The 21268-nt window shown below is 37.5% G+C and overlaps 1 protein-coding gene across 1 annotated transcript in view; it reads left to right on the top strand.

The window, feature by feature from the left end:
• The window catches only part of Ptpro (protein tyrosine phosphatase receptor type O), a 107736-nt gene that overhangs the window by 74415 nt on the left and 12053 nt on the right, over positions 1-21268 (top strand). Inside the window, exons 18-23 of the mRNA XM_077799073.1 lie at positions 5302-5337; positions 8471-8552; positions 17415-17505; positions 19681-19757; positions 20331-20465; positions 20687-20809. Of these exons, the coding sequence (XP_077655199.1) occupies positions 5302-5337; positions 8471-8552; positions 17415-17505; positions 19681-19757; positions 20331-20465; positions 20687-20809 (544 nt within the window). The remainder of the gene's footprint in view (positions 1-5301; positions 5338-8470; positions 8553-17414; positions 17506-19680; positions 19758-20330; positions 20466-20686; positions 20810-21268) is intronic.

Below are 21268 nucleotides of genomic sequence, written 5' to 3'. Positions count from 1 at the left end.
TTAAGTTGAATAAGCCAGACTCACAAAGTCAAGAGTCCTATTTTATCTCATATGTGGAAGCTAGGGAGAAAAAAGGATTCTTATGAAAGTAGAAGGGAGACCAGTAGGATAGCAGGAGGAGGTCCAGGGGAGGTACTGGGGATTGGAATTGATCAAATTAAATTATGTGCATGTCCAAATGTGCCACAATAAAACCCACTATTCTATGTAATTATCACATACCAATATAAAATTGTCTTAAAATTTTTAAAGAAATCTAACCCCCCAAATTAGTGCTTTTCTCTATTAAAAAAGCAACTTCCTTTGTTATTTTCTTGACTTCATTTTTATAATCAAATCTTGAAACATATCCTTTCTGTTTTTCTAATAAATAATAATAAAATAATACCCTTGAACTCAGAGACTATAAGAATCCAAAAGGGTCACTTCTTTTCCCAAGCTATAAGAGAAATGGTAGCAGTTTCCCAGGGAGCTGACAAAAGTCCTTGTCCTAAACATTAACACATGGTATTTAGGTACTAAGATACATAAAGGCAGATCCAGAAATGTGGGCAACTTGAGAAGGACTCAAAAGAAATCAATAAAAAATATCTCATGAATCAGAAAGATGGCTCATAGAGAGTGGGACAGAGATGAAAGCAATCTGGAGAGGTATTCATTCAAAAAGACAACTACTCAAATGTTCTTCTACTTCTCTGAGCACAGAATAAATATAGGGAGCAGAATTTCAAATATAGAGAGCAGGATTTCAAATCACAATGCTTCCATATATAAAAATTTCAAAACAAACTATCAAAACAAAGAATGTTAGTACCAGTGCATTTTCTTTAAACAAAATGAATAGAAGAGAGCTTTGGAAGCAAGGTAGACAATGACGCATATATAATAAAGTCAAATGATGTGCTCTATGAGGGAGGCCAGTCACTGTTATCTGTTGTTATTTCCAGTTGTCAGTGTAAATCTCATTATAATCAATCATTTGAGTGTTTTCAGTATTTAGCATCCTCTGGTTTACAGTTTTGAGAAGTACAAGTAAATTCCATTGTAACCTCCTGTTACTACCACAGGCACCCTCATGCTGTTCTTATACTTGACTTTCAACTCAACATCTACCAATTGTCCTCAAGGATTTATCATTACAACATTTGTAATGAATGCCCTTGAAGTATCCTCCATGGATTTAAACTAAAGCAAAATAAAGTTGGATATAACTTTATGTTCATTTTCCTTTATTTCTCAGACTTTCTCATTTTCCACAATTCTTTAAGATTCTATCAGGTGGGCCTGTGCTTATATGCATGTCTTTCTTATGGTCCTACCAGTGAACACATCTTCTAATTTCATCCATCCTTTCAAATTCTGTTCTTTACGGTTGTGATCAAACAGCATGAGAATCAACTTGGGGGGCCGGTGGGGGGCGGTGGAACTCTTCAGTTTTTAGAAGAACCATCCTGAGACTGTAAATGGTTGTCTCTAGGTGAGAAGAGATGGCAAAACAGAGCATATGAAATAGAAAATTCCATGCATATCAACCAGTGGAAGTATACTGAATATAATTTATGTTCTCAGCCCTAAACTTGTGCTGACAGATACAAAAGAAAGCTTTATGATTCTTATCCCTTCAAGTAGAACTCATTAGTCACATAACCACTCAAATTCCCTGCCTTTGGCTTCCTCCTATGACTTGTGGATATTTTCATTGCTAATGAGTCCTTTTGAATCCTCCTTAAGATACATTTGTCTTCATATTTCATCTACCTTGTTAACACCTGCCACAGATAACAGAGCCACACCCCACATGCTTCCTAACACCCCGTTCAGCTTCCTCTCAAAACTGTTGATTTCTTGGAAAAACACATTCCTGTTGATTTTGTTAAGCCCTTCCCTTATTCTAGTGTTTTGTGTGGAAATTAGGAGACAGTGTTGCTCCAATCTTTACCCTGAGCAGTAGCAGAAGCAGTGTGCAGCACTGTGCCTGGTTAGGTTAGTTTCAGGATTGTATTTTGCAAGGATTTCTGACTTAAAGATCTTGGAGTTTGTTTCCTATTAAAAGAAATCATCTCATTGGAACCAGCTCTGTCTAGTTTCAAGGTTGTTCCTTTTTCTTGTTACTACCACAGGCAGCCCCCTGCTGTTCTTAAGTATTCATCTGCTTGTTCTGACTCCTGAACAGTTGGCATTTTAAGCATAAAGCAACATTAAGTTTAAAGTGTTTGGCTTCACTCAGGGTTGTTGTGTGGAATTTGGAGAATGACACATCCCTAAAGGTCTTTTTCAAATTTTAAGATGGTTTCTGTTTAGCTCATGAAAGAGTAAGTGGTGCTTATAAAACTGGAGACTTTTAGAGTTTCTCGTTTGAATCATAATAAATCCTATGTCTTTGCTATTGCTTCATGTTCTACTTTGGAATGAATGCCAGCATGGCCAAGATTGCCACAGCCATAAAGAATTAAGAAGAGTGTATCTTAGCTTCTTGAAGTCATTGGGATTTTAAACCTTCCCTAATACAAGTGACAGAGAAAATTAAAAAGAAGTGCATGATCCTATCTGTCTGATGGGTGTTATTTGTTGGTTATTAGGAAAAGCTTTTGTGGTGAAAAAGTAACACCCTATACATCACCTAAAATTTTCACTGCAGCAGTCACGCACACTAGCTCTTTCCATAATGTTGCTGAATTAAAATTGCTAGTGCAGGCTTAACTTGTTTACAAGTGAATTTTTTCCTTGTTTTAGTCTTGCAATTAGTACAGAAATTGAAAATGTAGGAAAATTCTATGGATAACTCTGTGGAGTCTCATAATTCAATCCTGTCACATTTGTTCCTGTATTCAGATATGGGAACACTTTGGAATCAGCAAAATCTAAACAGAACAATGAACATTGTGCACAAATCATAAAGACATATACTTAACTGGGGCAATATGTCATGCGAAATAAGTGATGTAGAATTTTATATTACATGGAAAGTGCATTCAGTAATGAGTAAGATTGAAAGAAAAAAATGTGTCTTCCCTCCATTAACCAAGTTTCTACACAGCTGTTGAATAGTAGCAGCTTAATATTTCAGCACTGAATTTATTCAGTGTCACCCTCTCACATACATTTGTTTTCTTCCTAGTTTCCCTTCAAGATGTTTGGATAGGAAGTGTTTTTTGTTCACTTCCAATCTCAATATATGTTGGCAGCCTCATGCCTTTACCAGAGCTGTATGCAGCTACCCTGACACTACTCTATCATAAAGTACTAAAGTAGCTGCCTCTTACTACACAGAGTAAATGTGGAGTTCTTGTAATTACTATCACAAGAGCTAAAATAAAAAGCATCAATAGGTATTTGTTTTAGTCAGTTTATTTGCTGCTAGGACTAAAAGATCTGACCAGAACAATTGTAGAGGAAGAAAAGTTTATTTGAGGACTCACAGTTTCAGGGGTCTTAGTCCATAAAAAGCCAGCTCCATTCCTAGGGGCTTGAGGTGAGGCAGAACATCTCGGCAGAAGAGTGTGGCAGAGGGAAACAACTCACGTGATGATCAGGAAACAGAGAGAGTCCACGCTCCAAATACAAAACATATACCCCATAGCCACACCCTCAAAGAACCACTTCCCCCAGCCACGCCCCACCTGCTTCCAGTTACCACTCAGATGATCCCATCAGGAATTCATTCACTAATCAGGTTAAGGCTATAACCCAATCATTTCTCCTCCAAACCTTCTTGCATTGTCTCACACCAGAGCTTTTGGGGGACACCTCACATCCAAGCCATAACAGTATTTCTTTAAGTTCCCAAATGCCTAAATGATATAGCTATGCCCAATATTACACTGGCTTTTTGAAAGGATAAGGGAGAAATAGAGTAAAAACTGGAATTTAAATTTCCCTCTAAATTTCAAGTATGGAAGGCAAAGAAAATAAGGAAAGCAAAATAGGAAAGGAACTACTGAACGGATTGTCTTCACTTAGAAATGGGAAGAAATAAAAACTACCCCCAAAACCACTTACCTTTATAGATGTTGCCCTAAATTCCTGACCTGCATGAGTTCTCTATCCACAAGCCTCTTTGTCTCGAACAGGATCTCACAAAACCAAGTCTACTATCCAAATCTTAATTGAATCATTAAATGAAATTGTGAGGATAACATGGCAAAGATGTGTGTTTCAATTCAGTTCAATTGAATAAGCGTTCATTGACCAACCACTGTGTGCTCCGTGGAGGTGTGGGGGGACTTTGGTCTTGCAGGAGGCCTGTAGGTACCTTACAATCTTACAAAATGAGAACTGCTCCATTTACCAAGTGCTGTGAAAGCACAAAGAAGATACTACTTCATTCTGTCTGAGGCCTTCAGGCAGAGAGGCATCCAAACATTCACAATTTTAATATCAATAGTTTGTTACAGGAAGTACTTCTATCACAGCCACTTATTTACTGCAGACATTTGTTTTCTGAAACCTTATGTGTTTCCTTTAAAAATATTTAAAGACCTTTGAAAATTCTTATAACAAACATTTACTACTATATTATACACTCAATTATGTTTTAACATTCATTGTTGATATAAGACGATAAAACACAATAACGGTTTTTCAATAGATACTACCTTAGCATTAGGTAACTTAGGTTAATTATCTTACCTGTTGCATGAAAACAATTACCCTATAGAACCCTAAAACAAAAGTTAATAAGTAAAGCATGCATTAACATTTCCTGTGTTCCACTTTATAGATTATTAACAAATTAATAAGACATGTAATTCTTCAAAATGTTTAAAACCTGATTCAAAAGAATAAAAGCAATGCTATTGGAGAATTGTATAAAATTACATGTCCACTTTGATAGCATGAATTCATATACCCTATGAAAATGTCAGAAAAGGTTATTTTAGTCTTTAATTAAGAAATCAACATATCTTCTCATCATTAGTCCCCCTCTTATTCCCCAATTCTTCCCTCTTGCCTGCAGAACCTGCAAGAGAGGTAGTAGATTTCTCTATATTTACAAAATACTTTAGCAACTTACTTACCAGGGGTTAAAAATAGTATTTCCAGAACTTAGTTCTTTGGCAGATATGAACTATGAAATGCAAGTGTATTCCTACAACCTAAGAATCTTTAAAATAGAATCTGAAATTATTATCGTTAGAGTTTCATGTAAGGAAAAGTAATTTAACAACACCTGAGGTGTATTTAATGAAAATTAAATAAAATTGAGGTGCCAGTATAATTATTTAAAGCTCTTCAAGTTTAATCATTATATTAATCAATTCTTTTGCCCAGATAAATTTGTCTTTTTTTTTAATTTCTCAGGAGTAAAAATGGTTTAAAGAAGAGGAAACTGACTAAGTAAGTTTTTTTTTTACTATTTCCTTTAAAAAGATTTTTATAATTATGATCTTAACCTTCCAAATCTTAAAAAATAAATTGCTTGATTTCAAGCAAGGGATGCTTAAGAAAGAGGTAAGTACATATTATGAATATGTAGTTGGAGATTCCACTAAGAAAGTTTATCATGGAAACCTTGTCAGGTACAAAGACTATTTTTACCACATGAAATCTGACGAAGAATGGATTATAAAAAAAAAAAAAGAATTATAAAAGTCTCGCAGAAGGAAGTGTGGAATTCTAAGCATATGAAAATCTAATGTTTAGCAATATCAAAGGTAATAAAAAAAACACTTGCCAGTTTGTATTTTGAAATTCTGTGTTTGTTTCAGGGAAAGGCTTTAACTTTATGATGTTATAATAAATACTTTGCTAATTCTGTCTCAGAAAAACCTCTATAATAAATAGGAGAGATTATTCCTCTGCCTAGATTGTGGTATTACATATCCACTAAACTGTTAAGGTTATGATTCTGTTGGGTGAAAATTAGCCATCAGTTGATTTCAAAAGCCTATTAGATTATCACCACCAGACCTTTTCTTAAAATTCCACACATAAAGATTAGAACACTTGCCAAGTACAGTGGTGCATGCCTGTAATCCCAGCAGCTCAAAAGGCTGAGGCAGAGGATCATAAGTTCAAAGCCAGCCTCAGCAAAAGCGAGGTGCTAAGCAACTGAGACCCATTCTCTAAATAAAATACAAAATAGGGCTGAGGGTGTAGCTCAATGGTCCAGTGCCCCTGAGTTCAATCCCCAGTACCAAAAAAAAAAAAAAAAAAAAAAAAATGGAACACTTTTATAAACTGAGTTCACTCTTGACAAGACTAGACTGACATCCACACTGATTTTCATGGCATAATCTGTGATATAATCCAAAAGAAAATTTGATGCAAACACACTGTCATTTAACCTTGAGTGGCATATAATTTATAGCACAAAGATGCAGGACAAGTTCCCTATTATTTAAAATTGTATGCATTCCATTGACATACATCAACTGGCATAGGGGGCACAAGGCCAACCTCCACAGATGAGAGTCACTGTCACCTGGAAGAAATAGTTGCCATAGCAGAAAGACTTTGTTGTCCACAACTATTAGTTGGGTTGTTAGTAAGCTAGAGAAGCATAGACCTCAGCATTCAAAAGACAGGATCTCAGGTCAAAAGGGGGAGACTCTTTCAGAGCTTGCTCCTCCCAAGACCCAGGCACAGACAAGAGGAAAAACCAGACCTGGGCAAAAGAGTTTAGGGGTGGTGGGACCTGGTCACAAGTCAGAACCTCACATCAAACCAACTCCCTCTCTCTTCTCATTGTCCCTCCTTCTCTGTTTCTCTACTTTCATTTGCCTTCTCTTTTCTTTTCACTCCAAATGCCCCATCACCACCACACAACATATCCCCCTTGGAACCTCTTTTTTTTTTTTTTTATCTCTGCTTACTTCCATTCCATCTTCTTTTCCTTTACCTCTTCTCCCCTTTCTCTCTAACTCGGTCCTGCTGGTCTTGGTTTCCCTCCAAGTTTTCTTTCTCTCCTCTTCTGCCATATGTTTTCAGCTGTCCATTCTGCTTCTTGATTTTGCTTTTTCTAACCTAGAAATCTGTTCTCAGAGTCTGCCTTCCCTATACATGCTCCCATTTTCTAGATGAAACTGGAAATGTGAAATCTAAATTTAAGGTCAATGTCCTGCTCAACAACAGCAGCCAGATATTGTAGTCTATTCAATGGCATCCATTCCAGGACAGGAGTCCCACTTGTTATCTTTGGGAAAGATAACAAGTTTGAAGTGGGGAAAGCTTTGAACTAGGACTCATGCTGTGTGGTTCTAGACAGAGTTCCACCACTTAGTGGCCCACTGATACTGACTTCCTTCCTTCCCTCACCCTTGGCTCTCTCACTGGGAGCACAGAGTGAGTGTTGTCCATGGCTACCTTGGGGATAACCAAACAAGATAACGTGAATATTTATGAACTGTTGAGTGTTTATGAGTATGAATTATTATTGTTAAGGAAAAAACCGTTAAAGTTTAAAATTGTTACCTGGGAGGTTTAATGTCCTCTAAAATCTTAACATAAAATAGTCTACCTGATTAGCCGATCCACAACTTTAGACAAATATCTATTAAATTCTATGTAATTCCTAATAAGACTTAAGATCACAGATAGACAACATAAGCTGCACAACATGGCACAAGAATAAGGGAAAAATCAACTATGGATCCTGCCAAGGTAGAAAGTCTTGGGTTTGATGACAGAATATGGCATCCTGCAGAATCAGAGAATGGGTTGGTATAGGTAGGTTCCTAAATAGATAAGCAACTACAAAAAATTACAGAGAATAAAACAAATCTTGTTCTCACACATACACACACAGAGAGGTGAGAAGTTCTGCTATAGATGTAGAAACATAAGCTTGCATATATTACTTGATTGAACCTCTGAGCCAGTTCAGTACTTTCATAGGTATGCAAGCTTCTGAGTATGGCTCTCTCAGTTGAGACCCTGATAACTTCATCCTGCTGACCCAGCCTCTGCTCTGGGGATATTGTAGCTAGCCAGACACACAATTCCTTATGTCATTAAAGTTGTTCAAACTCATAAGTTTCTTTACATATTGTATGTCAACCTTGTGGGATAGGTATGACAATAGTATTTAATCAATGACAATGATGATTCTCTGAAAAGTTAGGTAATTCCCAGGATCACATTGGAAATAAACAACTGTAAGCCATAACTCAAACAGGTCTTTGAAATCTAATCCTTTGTTCTTTCCCATATTCTAGAACTTTCTAAAAACAACACATGTGCATGTAGACAGGTATATATGAGTGGGCATATATAAAATATTTTATTGCTAGAGTAATAGCAAAGTATAAATCTAGAAATTTCTATTTCAGGGAAGTTTGATACATATGCCCCTCTTCTGAATTATATTGTATTAGAAACTGTTAACTTGCACCAAAAATTAAAATACAAATGAGTATTAACTTTGGAGAAGTAAAACTTTTATTTTCTTCAAGGAGAGTATGCATGTTTAAGAAGTGTGGTATTAAAACAGTATTTAATACTTATAAACATTTCTTTGTGTTTCACAAAGCCCGGTTCAGTTGGATGACTTTGATTCCTACATCAAGGATATGGCCAAAGACTCTGACTATAAATTTTCTCTCCAATTCGAGGTGAGTTGGGTAAAGCATTCTGGACCTTCTAGAATGAGTGGGACTGGGAAGTGTGGGATTTGTGTTGGGGCCACTGCCCTGCTCAATGGGCAATGCCTGCCCTATGGTGATCTTGGCCTCAGCTGCTGGCTCAGTCAAAGGTCTTCAACCCTTGACCAATAGACCAGAGCTTGAACAGCACAATTTAAGAGAAAGAGAGATTAGATGCAGGTTCTAAGATGAGCAAATACGGGTACAGGAGAAGTGATCATTGAAAACCAGGCAATTTTGAGTGTGCTTCTCATGCAGCTTGGGCCACAGTGAGGGTGGCTGGTGGAAGAAACTAACTTCATTTGCGTAACAGACTGGAGTGAGCTCTCATAGCCCTAGGATTACTGGCGTGCTACTTAATACATCTTTGTGCAATTTTAATTTCTTTCATTGGAAAAATTGGGGACAGAGAGTAACACGATTCATTTAAAAAAGAAAAAATTACCAACACCTCTCTCTTTTTTTAAGCACACGTATTTCTTTGAGTCTATAAGACTATGTATCAGAATAGATGGAAATGAGTAAGTGGGAAGAATAGTTGGTCCTTACTTATTCTTTCTACATTATCTCACAGCTCATAACAGCCAATTATTCTTCAGGGTTCCATAGCATGTCTGAAGTGGTCAATGATTTGGGATGAAGGGAAAGATAAAATGACATTTCTAAATTCAGTAGCTTTTTTTTTTTAAAGCCCAAGTGCTTTTCCTGCAAAAGCAGTTGCTTTTGCTTTATTCTTTGTATTCATTTATTCTTTCCCTTCATTTGTCAAGGATAGCTTTAGTCTATAAAAAGCAGCAGTAGTCCTGATGTAAATATTCTTACAGGGAATTTGGGGATGAGAAGAATTTTACATATTATCAAATACAAGCCCCTAATGGCCACCTGTGTTGTGAGAGATTCCACACAGAGCCTGCTCAGTTATCCATCGCCTGCAGGTGCTGTACAAATTATAGATGCTATACCAAATGTTAAATCACAAAGAACTAAAATTCAATTTGAATCAGAGACCTAAAGTGAGGACAGCATTTCAGAAAAATCTATCAATAAAAGAAGAATTTTTATAAGAAAACAAGAAGCTGAAATGCTGCAAAAAGAAATAATTGGATACTTCTGATAATGGTAAGGAAAATGATGATGTAGCTACACTTCCCACCTTCCCATGTTCTCCTAATTCCTTTGAGATTAAATTTGTTGATGGCAAAATTTATATCATTACCTCTGCTGGGAACTCACAGTTAATGACATCAAACCCACATGTAACTATTAATGTGTTTCTGAATCATTTTCTAGTAAGAAGGAAACATTGTTTTAGTTGTGAGTGACAAAAACATAATTTAAACATAATTTAACCAAAGGAAAGGGGGACTTGTTCAAAAGTCATTATGGCATCTCATATAATCAAAAGAAGGGTTGAGTAGCTAAACCATACAGGAGTATATGGGAGCATTCCAGTCCCAGCAATGTCGGAAACCACAGGCTACACCCCAGTAAACCTTCTATTTGTATTCTCATTTCTGATAGCCAACTTCTTTTTCATAGTGGAAAATAAGGCCACCAATGACACCTGAGCATCACCATCCTCTTGTTTTCATAATTTCCCAAAAGAACCATTGATCCTCTCATTTCAGGTTTGCAAATTAACAGAGAAGAATTTTTATGGACCCTCCTGGATCATGGTGCTCACTCAGACCAACTGCAGCCAGGGAGGGCAGAATCCCATAAACTCTTACTGGGGGAGCTAATGTAGCTGAATTTAGCTACCAAAGGAGGGTATTGTTCCTAAGTAGAGAGGGCACTGGGAGGGCAAACAATAAGTGATTTGCAAACTAGAGTTAATGCCACAAAATATGTAAAGCACAGGGAATGAAATTGACCACATTATATTATCATACCATGTGCATATATAAATATGTCAACAATGAATCCCACTATTCTGTATAAATATAATACACCAATGAAAGACATTTTTAAATAAGTAAAGTGTCCTAAATTTTATGTGCTAAATGTACGATTTATCATAGGCTAAGGGCTTTTATACATTCGATATGTAAATTAACACATTTAGGGTTTACAAGGATGTTAGGAATTTAGTAAAATGGGAATCCAATGCACTACCATTTGCCATAATTATTATTGAAAAAAAAAGTCACACTTTCTCAAAACCTCAGTTTCTTCACCTATAAAATGGGCAGATTGAACTAGATCAATGGCTCTCAACTAGTCAAGTGCCAGTCGGTCCCCCCAGAGGGAGTTTGGGAATGTATGGGAGTTGGTTTGGGTCTTTATGGAGGCTTGGGAGAAGGTACTAATAGTATTTAAGAGGAGAAGGACAAGGATGTTAAATGTTCTTCAGTGAGTACAACAACAAATAATTGTCCCAGACCAACAGGATTCCACTGAGAAATGTTGGACTAAATGTGGAACAAGGATTCAACCGAGCTTTACAACCCACGTGTATTACTCAGGGTTCTCCAGGAATCTAACAGGTTGCATAAATAGCCAATGAAATGTATATGAAGAAAGAGATTTGTCTTAAGGAATTGGCTTATACAATTGAGCAAGTCTGAAATTTGGAGAGCCTGCTATCGGGTTAGAGACCCACAGAAGAGGTGAAGTTGCACTCTTAAGTCTGAGGGCTATAAAGAGTTAGAATTTCTCCTCCGTAGGGGACCTGTCTTTTCTTTTCATGTATTCAACTGATTGGGTAAGACCCAACCAATTCATTTTTATTTGCTTTACTTAAATGTTCATCACATTTTAAAAATACCTTCATAGCAACTTCTAGACCAGTGTTTGACCAAAGAACTGGGTACTATAGTCAAGCCAAATTCACACATAAAAATAACCATCACTCCATGATTTGAAGAAGTATTTAGGATTTTTATTTATTATGAAGATTTTAAATATATCTTTATTCTTAGAACATTACTGATCATATATGTAACTTATTTGGTGCCAATTCTGTACATGCATGCATCTTCCAGTGGGAAAAATACAATTCACTCTCTAGGAGCCTTTTAAATCACAGACTTAGACTCTATGCTTTAGATCAACATTTGCTCAAGTAGTGGCCCACTGGTCTTACTTCCTTTTCGAGGTGACAGCCTCCAGGCATTGCCAACTTTCAACTTCACTCCACCCACCACATCTTTAGGTTCAGCGTCAGGTAGTTTCAAAGAAGCCTTGTGCTCCTATGCCTGATTTCTGGGTGTACGCCAGACCTTTTACATGGAAGTCCTCAAATTTTCCTGAGATACACTAATAGCCATTGAGGTTTAAGGGAAAAAAAATATTTCCAGCCCTTACTGGGGACCCAAGCGGGTACTAAGATGGCTGAATCGGGTCCATTTAGTGGTTGAACAGTTATTTGTTCTGCGTACCTGAATGCTTATACTACACGTAGTCACTTTGATCCTGACACTGAAAGATCACCCTCACACTGGGAAATTGCATCATTTATAAGCATTATGCAAATTGAAACTAATGTCTGGATTTACATATATTATCAATACAGCTATAAGTCATACATGAAGCTGTATAAGTTGCTAATTTGAGTTCACTGAATAAATCCCTTTTTCACTCTGCATCTGATTTTGGAGCTACTGAAAAGATTGATTATCTTTCTGACAAAAATATACATCTTTTCTTAAAGAAACTTGGGACCAAGGCATTAAAATCAAGCTTCTCATTTCTGTTGTTTCATATGAGAAAGGTTTTGAAGAATCAGACTTCAGAGCCTGACGTGTGAGAGCCCTCAACACACACCACATGTTGCTTGTTCTGCCTCTAATTTCTGGGCTTTGTGGTTGGCCAGGATGCTAGTAAAAGTCCTCATCACCTTTGTTCTGAAATATGGCTGCAAAGATAAAAAATAAAGCTGCATATTGCCAACCCATTCACAAGGGATGATCTTTGATTTCTGGTAGTAGCCTCATTTGCAACTGTTTTTACTTGTGTTTCAGTCTAGCTTCTAGCACTTGCCCAAGCATATATGAGGCCTTAGCTTCCATCCCCAGCATCACAAAGAAAAATAAAAAGGCACCTCAGCCAGGCCCTCTCCAACATTCTTATTCCAAGTGATCTTCTAGATCTGAGTTTTTCTCTCTCTTACTCCTTCCTTCCTAGATTTTGGTCTATTTCCAAGGGCCTCTACTAGTAACATGTGCTTTGACTGAAATGCTAGCCCTAAATCATATACAAGAGCCCAGAGACCAGCTAAGTATTTCTAGACTCTCCTGAGACTGATCCCTTCTTATCTCATCATCCATTACCCATCTCAGATTCCCATCATAACTACACCCTACTCTGTCTTTAGGATACCTGTTAGGAGTTGAACTGTGTCCCTACCAAAGATATGTTGAAGCCCTAACCTCTCAGTATCTAATAGTGTGAACTTATTGGAAATAGGATTGTTACACATGCACTTTGTTAAGATGTGCTCATACTAGACAGGGTGGGCTCTCAATCTAATATGACTGGTATTCTTATAAGTACTGTGCTCACCAGTGCCCCTGGAGCTCCTTGACTGGTAGCCTTGTAGAAAGACAGCATGGGAAGACACAGAGACAGAGCAAATCCCTTGACAAAGGCTGGGACTGGAATGTGTAGCTGCAAGCCAAGGAAGACCCGAGATTGCCAGGAAAGGGCAAGAAGGGATTCCCGCTACAGGTGTCAGAGGGCATATGTACCCACGACACCTTGGTGTCAGACTTCTGTGCTCCAGAACTTCAATACAAAAAATTTCTTTTGTTGTTAGCCCACCAGTTTTTGGAACTTTGTTACGCAGGCCCAGAAACTAATACAATACTTCACTAGATAGCTTGTTCTAAATGCTTTCCTCTCCTTTGCATTTACCTGAAAATAACCAGATGTTGCCCAGTACCATTGGATCATTTAAACTGCTATAGACAGAACCTCTTCTGTTTCTCCATACTTATACTCCCCCTATGAAAAAGTGGTTTCACTAATCTAGCTCATCTGACTCTCATGCCCAACCTTTCCCAAAGTAAGCATCAAGTATTGTCACTTGCTGACATTATTACAAACTCCAAGGCTAGAAGACAGTTTGTTCTCTTCTCCGATGATCATAAGGCAGGTTATGGGGTGAATGCCTGAACTCTCCCAGAGTTCATATGCTGAATCCCTAACTCCAGTGTGACAGTACTTGAAGACGGGACCTTTGGAGGTCCTTAGGGTTAGTTGAGGTCAGGAAGGTGCAGCCCTCCTGGTGGCTGCCTACAAACCAAGAGAAGAAGTCTCAGAGTGAAACCCACCTTGGCATCCTTGGTTTGGACTTCTCAGTCTCTGGCATGCCCTAGTTTCTAGGGCTACCATAGCAAATTACCACAATCTTGTTGTCTTAAGATAAGTGGAAATTGATTCTCACAATTATCAAAGACAGAAGTCAAGGTGTCAGTAGGATGACACTCCCTTTGAAGGCTCTAGATGGAAATATTTCTTTGCCTCTTCCGGGCTTTTAGTGGCTCCAGGAATGCCTTAGCTGGAGGCTGCCTCATTCCAATCTGCCTCCATGTTTTCACACCTTCTTCTTTTCTCCTGTATGGTCTCACCGAGTGACTCTTAATGGCTTACGCCAGCAAAGACCCTTCCTCCAAATAATGTCATATTCCCAGGTTCTGAGGTTTAGAATATGGACATAACATTTTGGGGATCATCATTCAACCCAGTTCAGATAACTACATTGCCTAGAAAAAAAAAATGATAGATTATATTAGAAACAAAATTGGCAAAAAGAAATTCAAAAAGATTTATGTTGGGTTCAGGCCATCACCTCCATACTTGGCCTTTATGAAGCTTTAAGTCTCTGGTGTTTCCATATGGTTGGAAAGAAAATAACTGTAAAGCTACTGAACCAGAAACTTAGTATTTGATTTTCCACTTAGTGACAGGCTAAATTACAAAGACTCAAAGCATTTGCGTTTACATGCAGCTCCTGCTTTGCTGCAGTCCAACTTTGGCAATTTGCATTTCCAATGTTCAGCCAATTAAGCCTCTCTTATCAACTGAGGGCATTTACAGGAAGGAGACAACACACAATTAAAGTTCTATCAGTTAGTCAGCTTCCATATGTGTGCCTACTCTCAGCCTCAATCTGTTTCCACAGTTTCTCTGGTATCTGAGGTCTTTTCCTGTGGCTTATCAGTCTGTCCCAGAAGCAGAGGAACAGGAGGGGGAGAGTTGTTGGTCTGTTAGCACAAATGGCAAAGGAGGGAGAAATTATAGAACTGGGCAAAGCAAAACAAAGACTTATAGCAGAAGCATTTCACAATCGTTATCAAGAGCACTGCATTAATACCGGTTGAGTTTATTCTATTTGACAGCCACTATAAAACAGTGAAGTATAGAGAGTTTATTTACAGATAATTAAACTGATGCTAATGAAAACTACTTCCCCAGTAACACACAGTATTTAATAGTACATCAAAATAAGTGAGATTATTTGACAAATTATCTGTAAAGACATGTTCTATAAAAGGTAGATATTTAAACATATTTTAAGCAATGAAAGCATCATTTGAATAAGCTTACAGTAACCAAAAGGAAGTGACCTAAAAATAACACTGATCTGGCTCAAGTTTGCTAAAAAAAAAAAAAAAAAAAAAAAAGTTTCTTACAGGACAATATAGTCATCCTTTGGAAACCTTTTAAAATGGAAAATAGTTATAAAGTAACTGACAAGTTTCTGCTTAAGGTCATTGGCATGCAAGGGTTTTCTCTGACATAGAAAAAAAATCTAATTTTGTGAGTTGAAGATCAAACTTGACAGTTTGTCTTTAAGAATGATTTCAAGCCAGATGCAGTGGTGCATGCCTGAAATCCCAGAGACTTGGGAGGCCCAGGGAAGAGGATCACAAGTTTGAGGTCAGCTTCAGAAGCTTAGTGAGACCCTGTCTCAAAATAAAAAAGACTGAGGGTTTAGATCAATGATGAAGCATCCCTGGGTTCAATCTCTAGTACCACACAGAAAGAAAGAAAGAGAGTGTGAGGGAGGAAGGAAGAAAGAAAGGAAATAAAAGAGAGATAGATGACGTCAACTTGCACCAAAATGTCTGATATTTTGTTATCTTGAAGAGCCAAAGCAATAAAGAATCAGAGGGAAAGAGAAATGTAGGCCATTTAGGTTGATATATCCATGTTGACTGCAAGCTGCAACCCTTCAAAATATGTCATGAAGCACAAGGGAAGTTGTTAATGTCCTTCTTCCATGTGAAAGCAACAGAAGACCAAAAACTTGATTTCTTTTTTTTTTTTTAATATTTATTTTTAGTTTTCGGCGGACACAACATCTTTGTTTGTATGTGGTGCTGAGGATCGAACCCGGGCCGCACGCATGCCAGGCGAGCGCGCTACCGCCTGAGCCACATCCCCAGCCCCCAAAAAACTTGATTTCTTAAAGCATGTTTTTCAAAGAATATTTGGATCAAGACACAAAGGGCACAAAAGAGATATACATGTACAGTCTCTCAGAATATCATCAAAAGTCTCCAAAATTTTTCAAAAGCCTTTTGAAGACTCCAAAATTCTTCTCTCCAAGAAGTATGCCTCTAGCTTATGACTCCTTAAAGCAATAATTGGGACAAATTCTAAAGAGTAAAACTAATGAACAATATTAATATCCTATAAATGTAAATAAAATTTATAGAGTGGTTTCTTGTACTACCTCACTCAGCATCTTATAGAAAGATGCATACTCTATAAGCAGCCCCATATATAGATGGTTATCTATGCTGTTTGCTAATATTTCTCTAAACTTCATGGAATAATGTAACCAGATTTGCTGCATTGGTTGTATACTGCACAACTCCAGCAAGCTCAGTTTCCGTAGACCACAGCGTGAACATACCCCCAGGAAATCCTGGAACATAATCACCTTATTTCCTATAATACACATGACATAGCAACCTAGAACCCCTTTTTCCAGTAAAATAACCTTTTTGAAATCAGTTATGTGTTTATATAAAAATTGTCATACCAGTGTATCCTCTGAAAATGGGATTTGTAAGAGTACTGTTACATGCAGTTATTTAGATATTTTTTCTTTCACTGATAGGTTCACCTATACACCACTGATTTATCTTTACTTTTGAGAGTCTATAGCCATATGTTTAGTAACTACTAATCCTAAGCTTTGTAACTTGGAGATTGTTCTCTATGCTTTAGGAAATATTTTTGTAAGTTACATGAATTTTAGTTACCCTGTTCCTCTGAAAACCTGGAAAGCATTTCTGTTTTCAAATTATCCACACCTTATGTGTTATGTACATAGATATTGCTTTCCCAAATTATCAATAAACTGCTCAAGGTATTTGTGTTGTGTTAGACAGTTCTTCTGCAATCATGCAATAGAAGAAACAACCTCAAAATCTCAGTGGCCTACGACATTTGTTTTTCCCACTCCTATGCGTGTGGTTCAGCTGGGGCAGTTCTGCTTCAGTTCTGCTGTGGGTCAGAGTCAGGTCTGTCCCATGTGTCTCCTCATCCTGGGACTGGGAGCTTCCCTGGGCATGACTTTTCACAGCAGATGGCAGAAAAGGGCAAACAAAGCTGAGCAAATTTATTGAAAACTTCTGATTGGACATGAATTCCTTCTAAGTCCACTGGCCAAAAATAGTTGACAGCAGTGGAGTGGAGAAGAGCTACTGCCTCCAAACAGAGCTGCTGCAGCATCATAAGGTCAAGGGCAGGTGATAATTCTATTACATACAGGGAGTAAATCATTATCCAATGTGAACAGTAAGCCAATGTGAACAACAAACCCATCCAATCCACACTATGTACAGGAATCGCAAATCTATTCTCTCTCATTTACAGGAGTTGAAATTGATTGGACTGGATATTCCACACTTTGCTGCAGATCTCCCACTGAACCGATGTAAAAACCGCTACACGAACATCCTACCATGTAAGACCATCAACTGCCAATCATAATTTTATCTTTCAAAGGTCAAAGGATTGTTATTACAGATTAATTCATTTCACCAATCTCCATGCATACCAGTTGTGATCTGAACCTCAAGGTCATCTCTGTGATTACACTGATGTCACAATTGCTTTGATGTCATTAGATCCTATCAGTAAATATTTCATTACTATGCTTTTAAATGAATTGTACCTGAACAGAAAAAAAAAAAAAAGACCATTTGGCCCTTTGGAGAGCAAGGAGACTTTGCTAAATTAGAAATCAAATAATTTGTGGTCTCATGAAGTACTTTATGAGAATTCACTGATAATGGAAGAAAGCAATTGGAAAGGGAGTACAAGGTGTTATAAAGTCTTTCTCTTCCTAACTTCTGGCAAGCTAAGTAGTTGTATAACATTTTGTAATAAAAAGCAACATTCAAATAAAAAAAAACTAATGTCAGTACTTACAGGACAATTAAACACATTCAAATATAGATTTAACAGTCCTTTCTGCTATGCTGTAGGTGAACTGGGAAAGAATGGAAAAATGGAAAGCAGGGAGAGTGAAAAAGCTATAGAAAGAAAATTCTATCCTGGATAAAACTTTATCCTTGATAAAACTAAGTAGTGTTACAGCAATAGCACCCCACATCTCTACACAGTTCAGAATTTACTTTTTCCACTTAAAATCCATCTACAAAAAGGCCCATGCACTGATAGATCACATTCACCCAAAGTTACTTAAATTAGAAATAGATAATAAAAATATTTTAAAACTAATGCAACTAGACACTTCATAAACTTGCTTTTTTAAAAAAAAAATCTTTTTATTGTGAAAATTTCCAAACATAAATATTATCAGCTCCACCTTTGCACCAACAAATTTTATTAGTAGTGAACAAACATACATGTGTATAAACACACACACACATTTAAAATAAACTCATGGGTTAAAGAAGAAATTGTCATGAAAATGTTTAATCACTTCAAAACGGAACCTTACTTGTTAAAACAATTGGTATGCACCAACGCAGTCCTCGTAGGTACATTTATCACCTTAACTCTTCATATCAGAAAAAAATAAAGACTAAAACTTAATGATCAAATCATCTAATGTAAGAAGTAGAACTCAAGAAAAATAATAAAGATAATAAGCTGAAATTAATGATGTTTTTAAAAAGGCTACAATAGAAAGGATAGTCTTTGGAGAGACACAGAAAGAAAAATGTTGAGTGATTTTACTTATGTCTCAAATCTATTAAAAGAACAGAAGCAACAAATTCAAATACATAAAACAGAGATTAAAATTATTGGTAGGGGATAGTAAGATACAGCTTGAAGGGTACAAAGCCACAGTTGCATAGGATGAACAAATTTAGAAGTCTAATGTACATCTCAGGTATTATATTGTATGACACTGAAAATTTGATAAAACAGCAAGTTTAAGGTACTTTTATCTCAGACATACACACACACAAACAAACACACACACGGCTCTATAATTAAATATTTAGTGACAACTAAATTTGGAAATATGTGAGGTGATGGATGTGTTAATTTGTTCAACTATAGCAATCTCAAACATCATGTTGTATACCTTAAATGTATACAGTAAAAAAATACATAATCAGGGCTGGGCTGTAGCTCAGTGGAGCAGTGTGTACTTAGTATGTTCAAGGTCTTGTCTTTGATCCCCTACACACCCCCCAAATCAATTTAACTTAAATTTAAATTTAAAATATTTTTTAAAGCCCATGGGTTCTCTCTTCTCTAGATCTCCCAAAGGTATTGAGCTCTGTGGATGTCCCTGGGTGAGATGGAGATCATGTATTTAGGCTATGTACTTGGAGCTTTCCATAAAATTTCCCTCATATTTTGTTTCCTGTAAATATTCTGCATGAGCTCCCCAAAACCTGAAGATATAATTCTTCCAAGGACAGAAGAGCTGGTGTAGAGAAAACAGCACTTGGAGATATTTATGTACTCATTTAAACAGGAAATTCAGATTGAAGAAGGCCTAGAATACCAGATTACTGTGAATTACCTTGCACTCCATCACTCACTGATTTGACTTCATATAGGGTAAAGAGGGTCTATTAAAGAACAGAAGCAATAAATTCAAATAAATTTTCCTTCCACCCTGATTTTTACTGTTTCCTTTTCTCCTTCTCTGTAGATGACTTTAGCCGGGTGAGACTAGTCTCCATGAATGAAGAGGAAGGTGCAGACTACATCAATGCCAACTATATTCCTGTAAGTAGAAAAAAATCAGGCATCTAAGTGCTGGAGACTATGACCCAACCAATGGCCCAACGTAGGCTGTATGGATGTGTCACACAGTTGAAAAGAGCCATTCCCCACCCAGCAATGAATCTCTGAGAACAGTTTCCATTATTCCATCTCTGAATCAAGACTAGGGGGTGGGGGGATGTTCAGATTTCTTTGTAAAAGACTGTGAATAGAAATGTAGAAAATTGTGCTATAGGTCATCTTTCTTGTGTTTAAGTTTCAGCTTCAGCCACCAAACTCAAAGGGCTCCCAATCTGAGCACCTGTGCTTTAAAATACCTATAAAGATCATGTTTGTTGTCATAAAAAGGTGTGGCTGGGATTTTACAGATTCCCACAGAACAATGCTTCAAACTGCACAGACCTATGGAGTGGGTTTCTTTGATTGCCTCTTTGATTAGAAAAGGAAGAACATTGCATAGGCCTGTGATCCTTTGCCACTTTTATCATCAGTAAACTTTCCATTTTCCCCTTGGTGTGGAATGGCATCTGGCGTTGACAGTGCTGGTTGAGTGATAACTTTGTCACTTTCTTTCAGGGATACAACTCGCCCCAGGAGTATATTGCCACCCAGGGGCCGCTGCCTGAAACCAGAAATGACTTCTGGAAGATGGTCTTGCAACAAAAGTCTCAGATTATTGTCATGCTCACTCAGTGCAATGAGAAAAGGAGGGTGCGTGTCTAACCCGGCTGTTACCGCTTTGCAGAAAAACAGCCTCTATCCTTGCTGAAGAGCTTGCTCTGTAGCAGAAACTATCATGCTTGCTTTGCTTTTCATCCTCCTGATAATCCTATATGGTTCTTCAGAAACAAGTACCTCTGCTTTCCCTAAATGAGCACAGACTTAATTTCTTACCTCGCCTGTTTTCAGAAACTATGTTCTTCTCGCTCCAGGTGAAATGTGACCATTACTGGCCATTCACGGAAGATCCCATAGCTTATGGGGACATCACTGTGGAGATGATCTCAGAGGAAGAGCAGGACGACTGGGCCTGTAGACACTTCCGGATCACTTATGTAAGTCTCCAAACAGGAGGACAGGTGATGTCCCCAGGTCGACCCCTCCCCTACCTCCCCCCACCATAAATGCCAAGGAGACCTACCAACCTACCTCTGTCATGTAAGATCAAGAGCACCTCAGGCTTCACAACACTGCTTCCTTCAAAAAAAATCCACCTTTAATGTAGTTGCTTTCCACTTTACAAAGGATGGTGCAGATAAAGTGGAAATAAAAAGTCTTCACTGGTCCATTTCAAGGGAACCCAGGACAATAGAAGACTTAGTTAACCAAGCACCATCGAGAAGGGACATGTCCTCATTACTTAATATTAATAATGGATATAGTTACATTGAAACCAGGGTGTACGCTTTTGGATTTTGTTCTATTTTCCCTCATTCTGTTCCCTTATTTTGCCTTTCATCCTTCAGATGGCACTTCTAGACCTTATTAATCATGGTTCATAGCTCTCTTAAGTG

This window comes from Urocitellus parryii, chromosome 5 (assembly GCF_045843805.1).
Source record: "Urocitellus parryii isolate mUroPar1 chromosome 5, mUroPar1.hap1, whole genome shotgun sequence".
In the NCBI taxonomy this organism is placed as follows: Eukaryota; Metazoa; Chordata; class Mammalia; order Rodentia; family Sciuridae; genus Urocitellus; species Urocitellus parryii.
The sequence above is the reverse complement of the archived record's forward strand: the minus strand, read 5'-3'. Positions and strand labels throughout refer to the sequence as shown.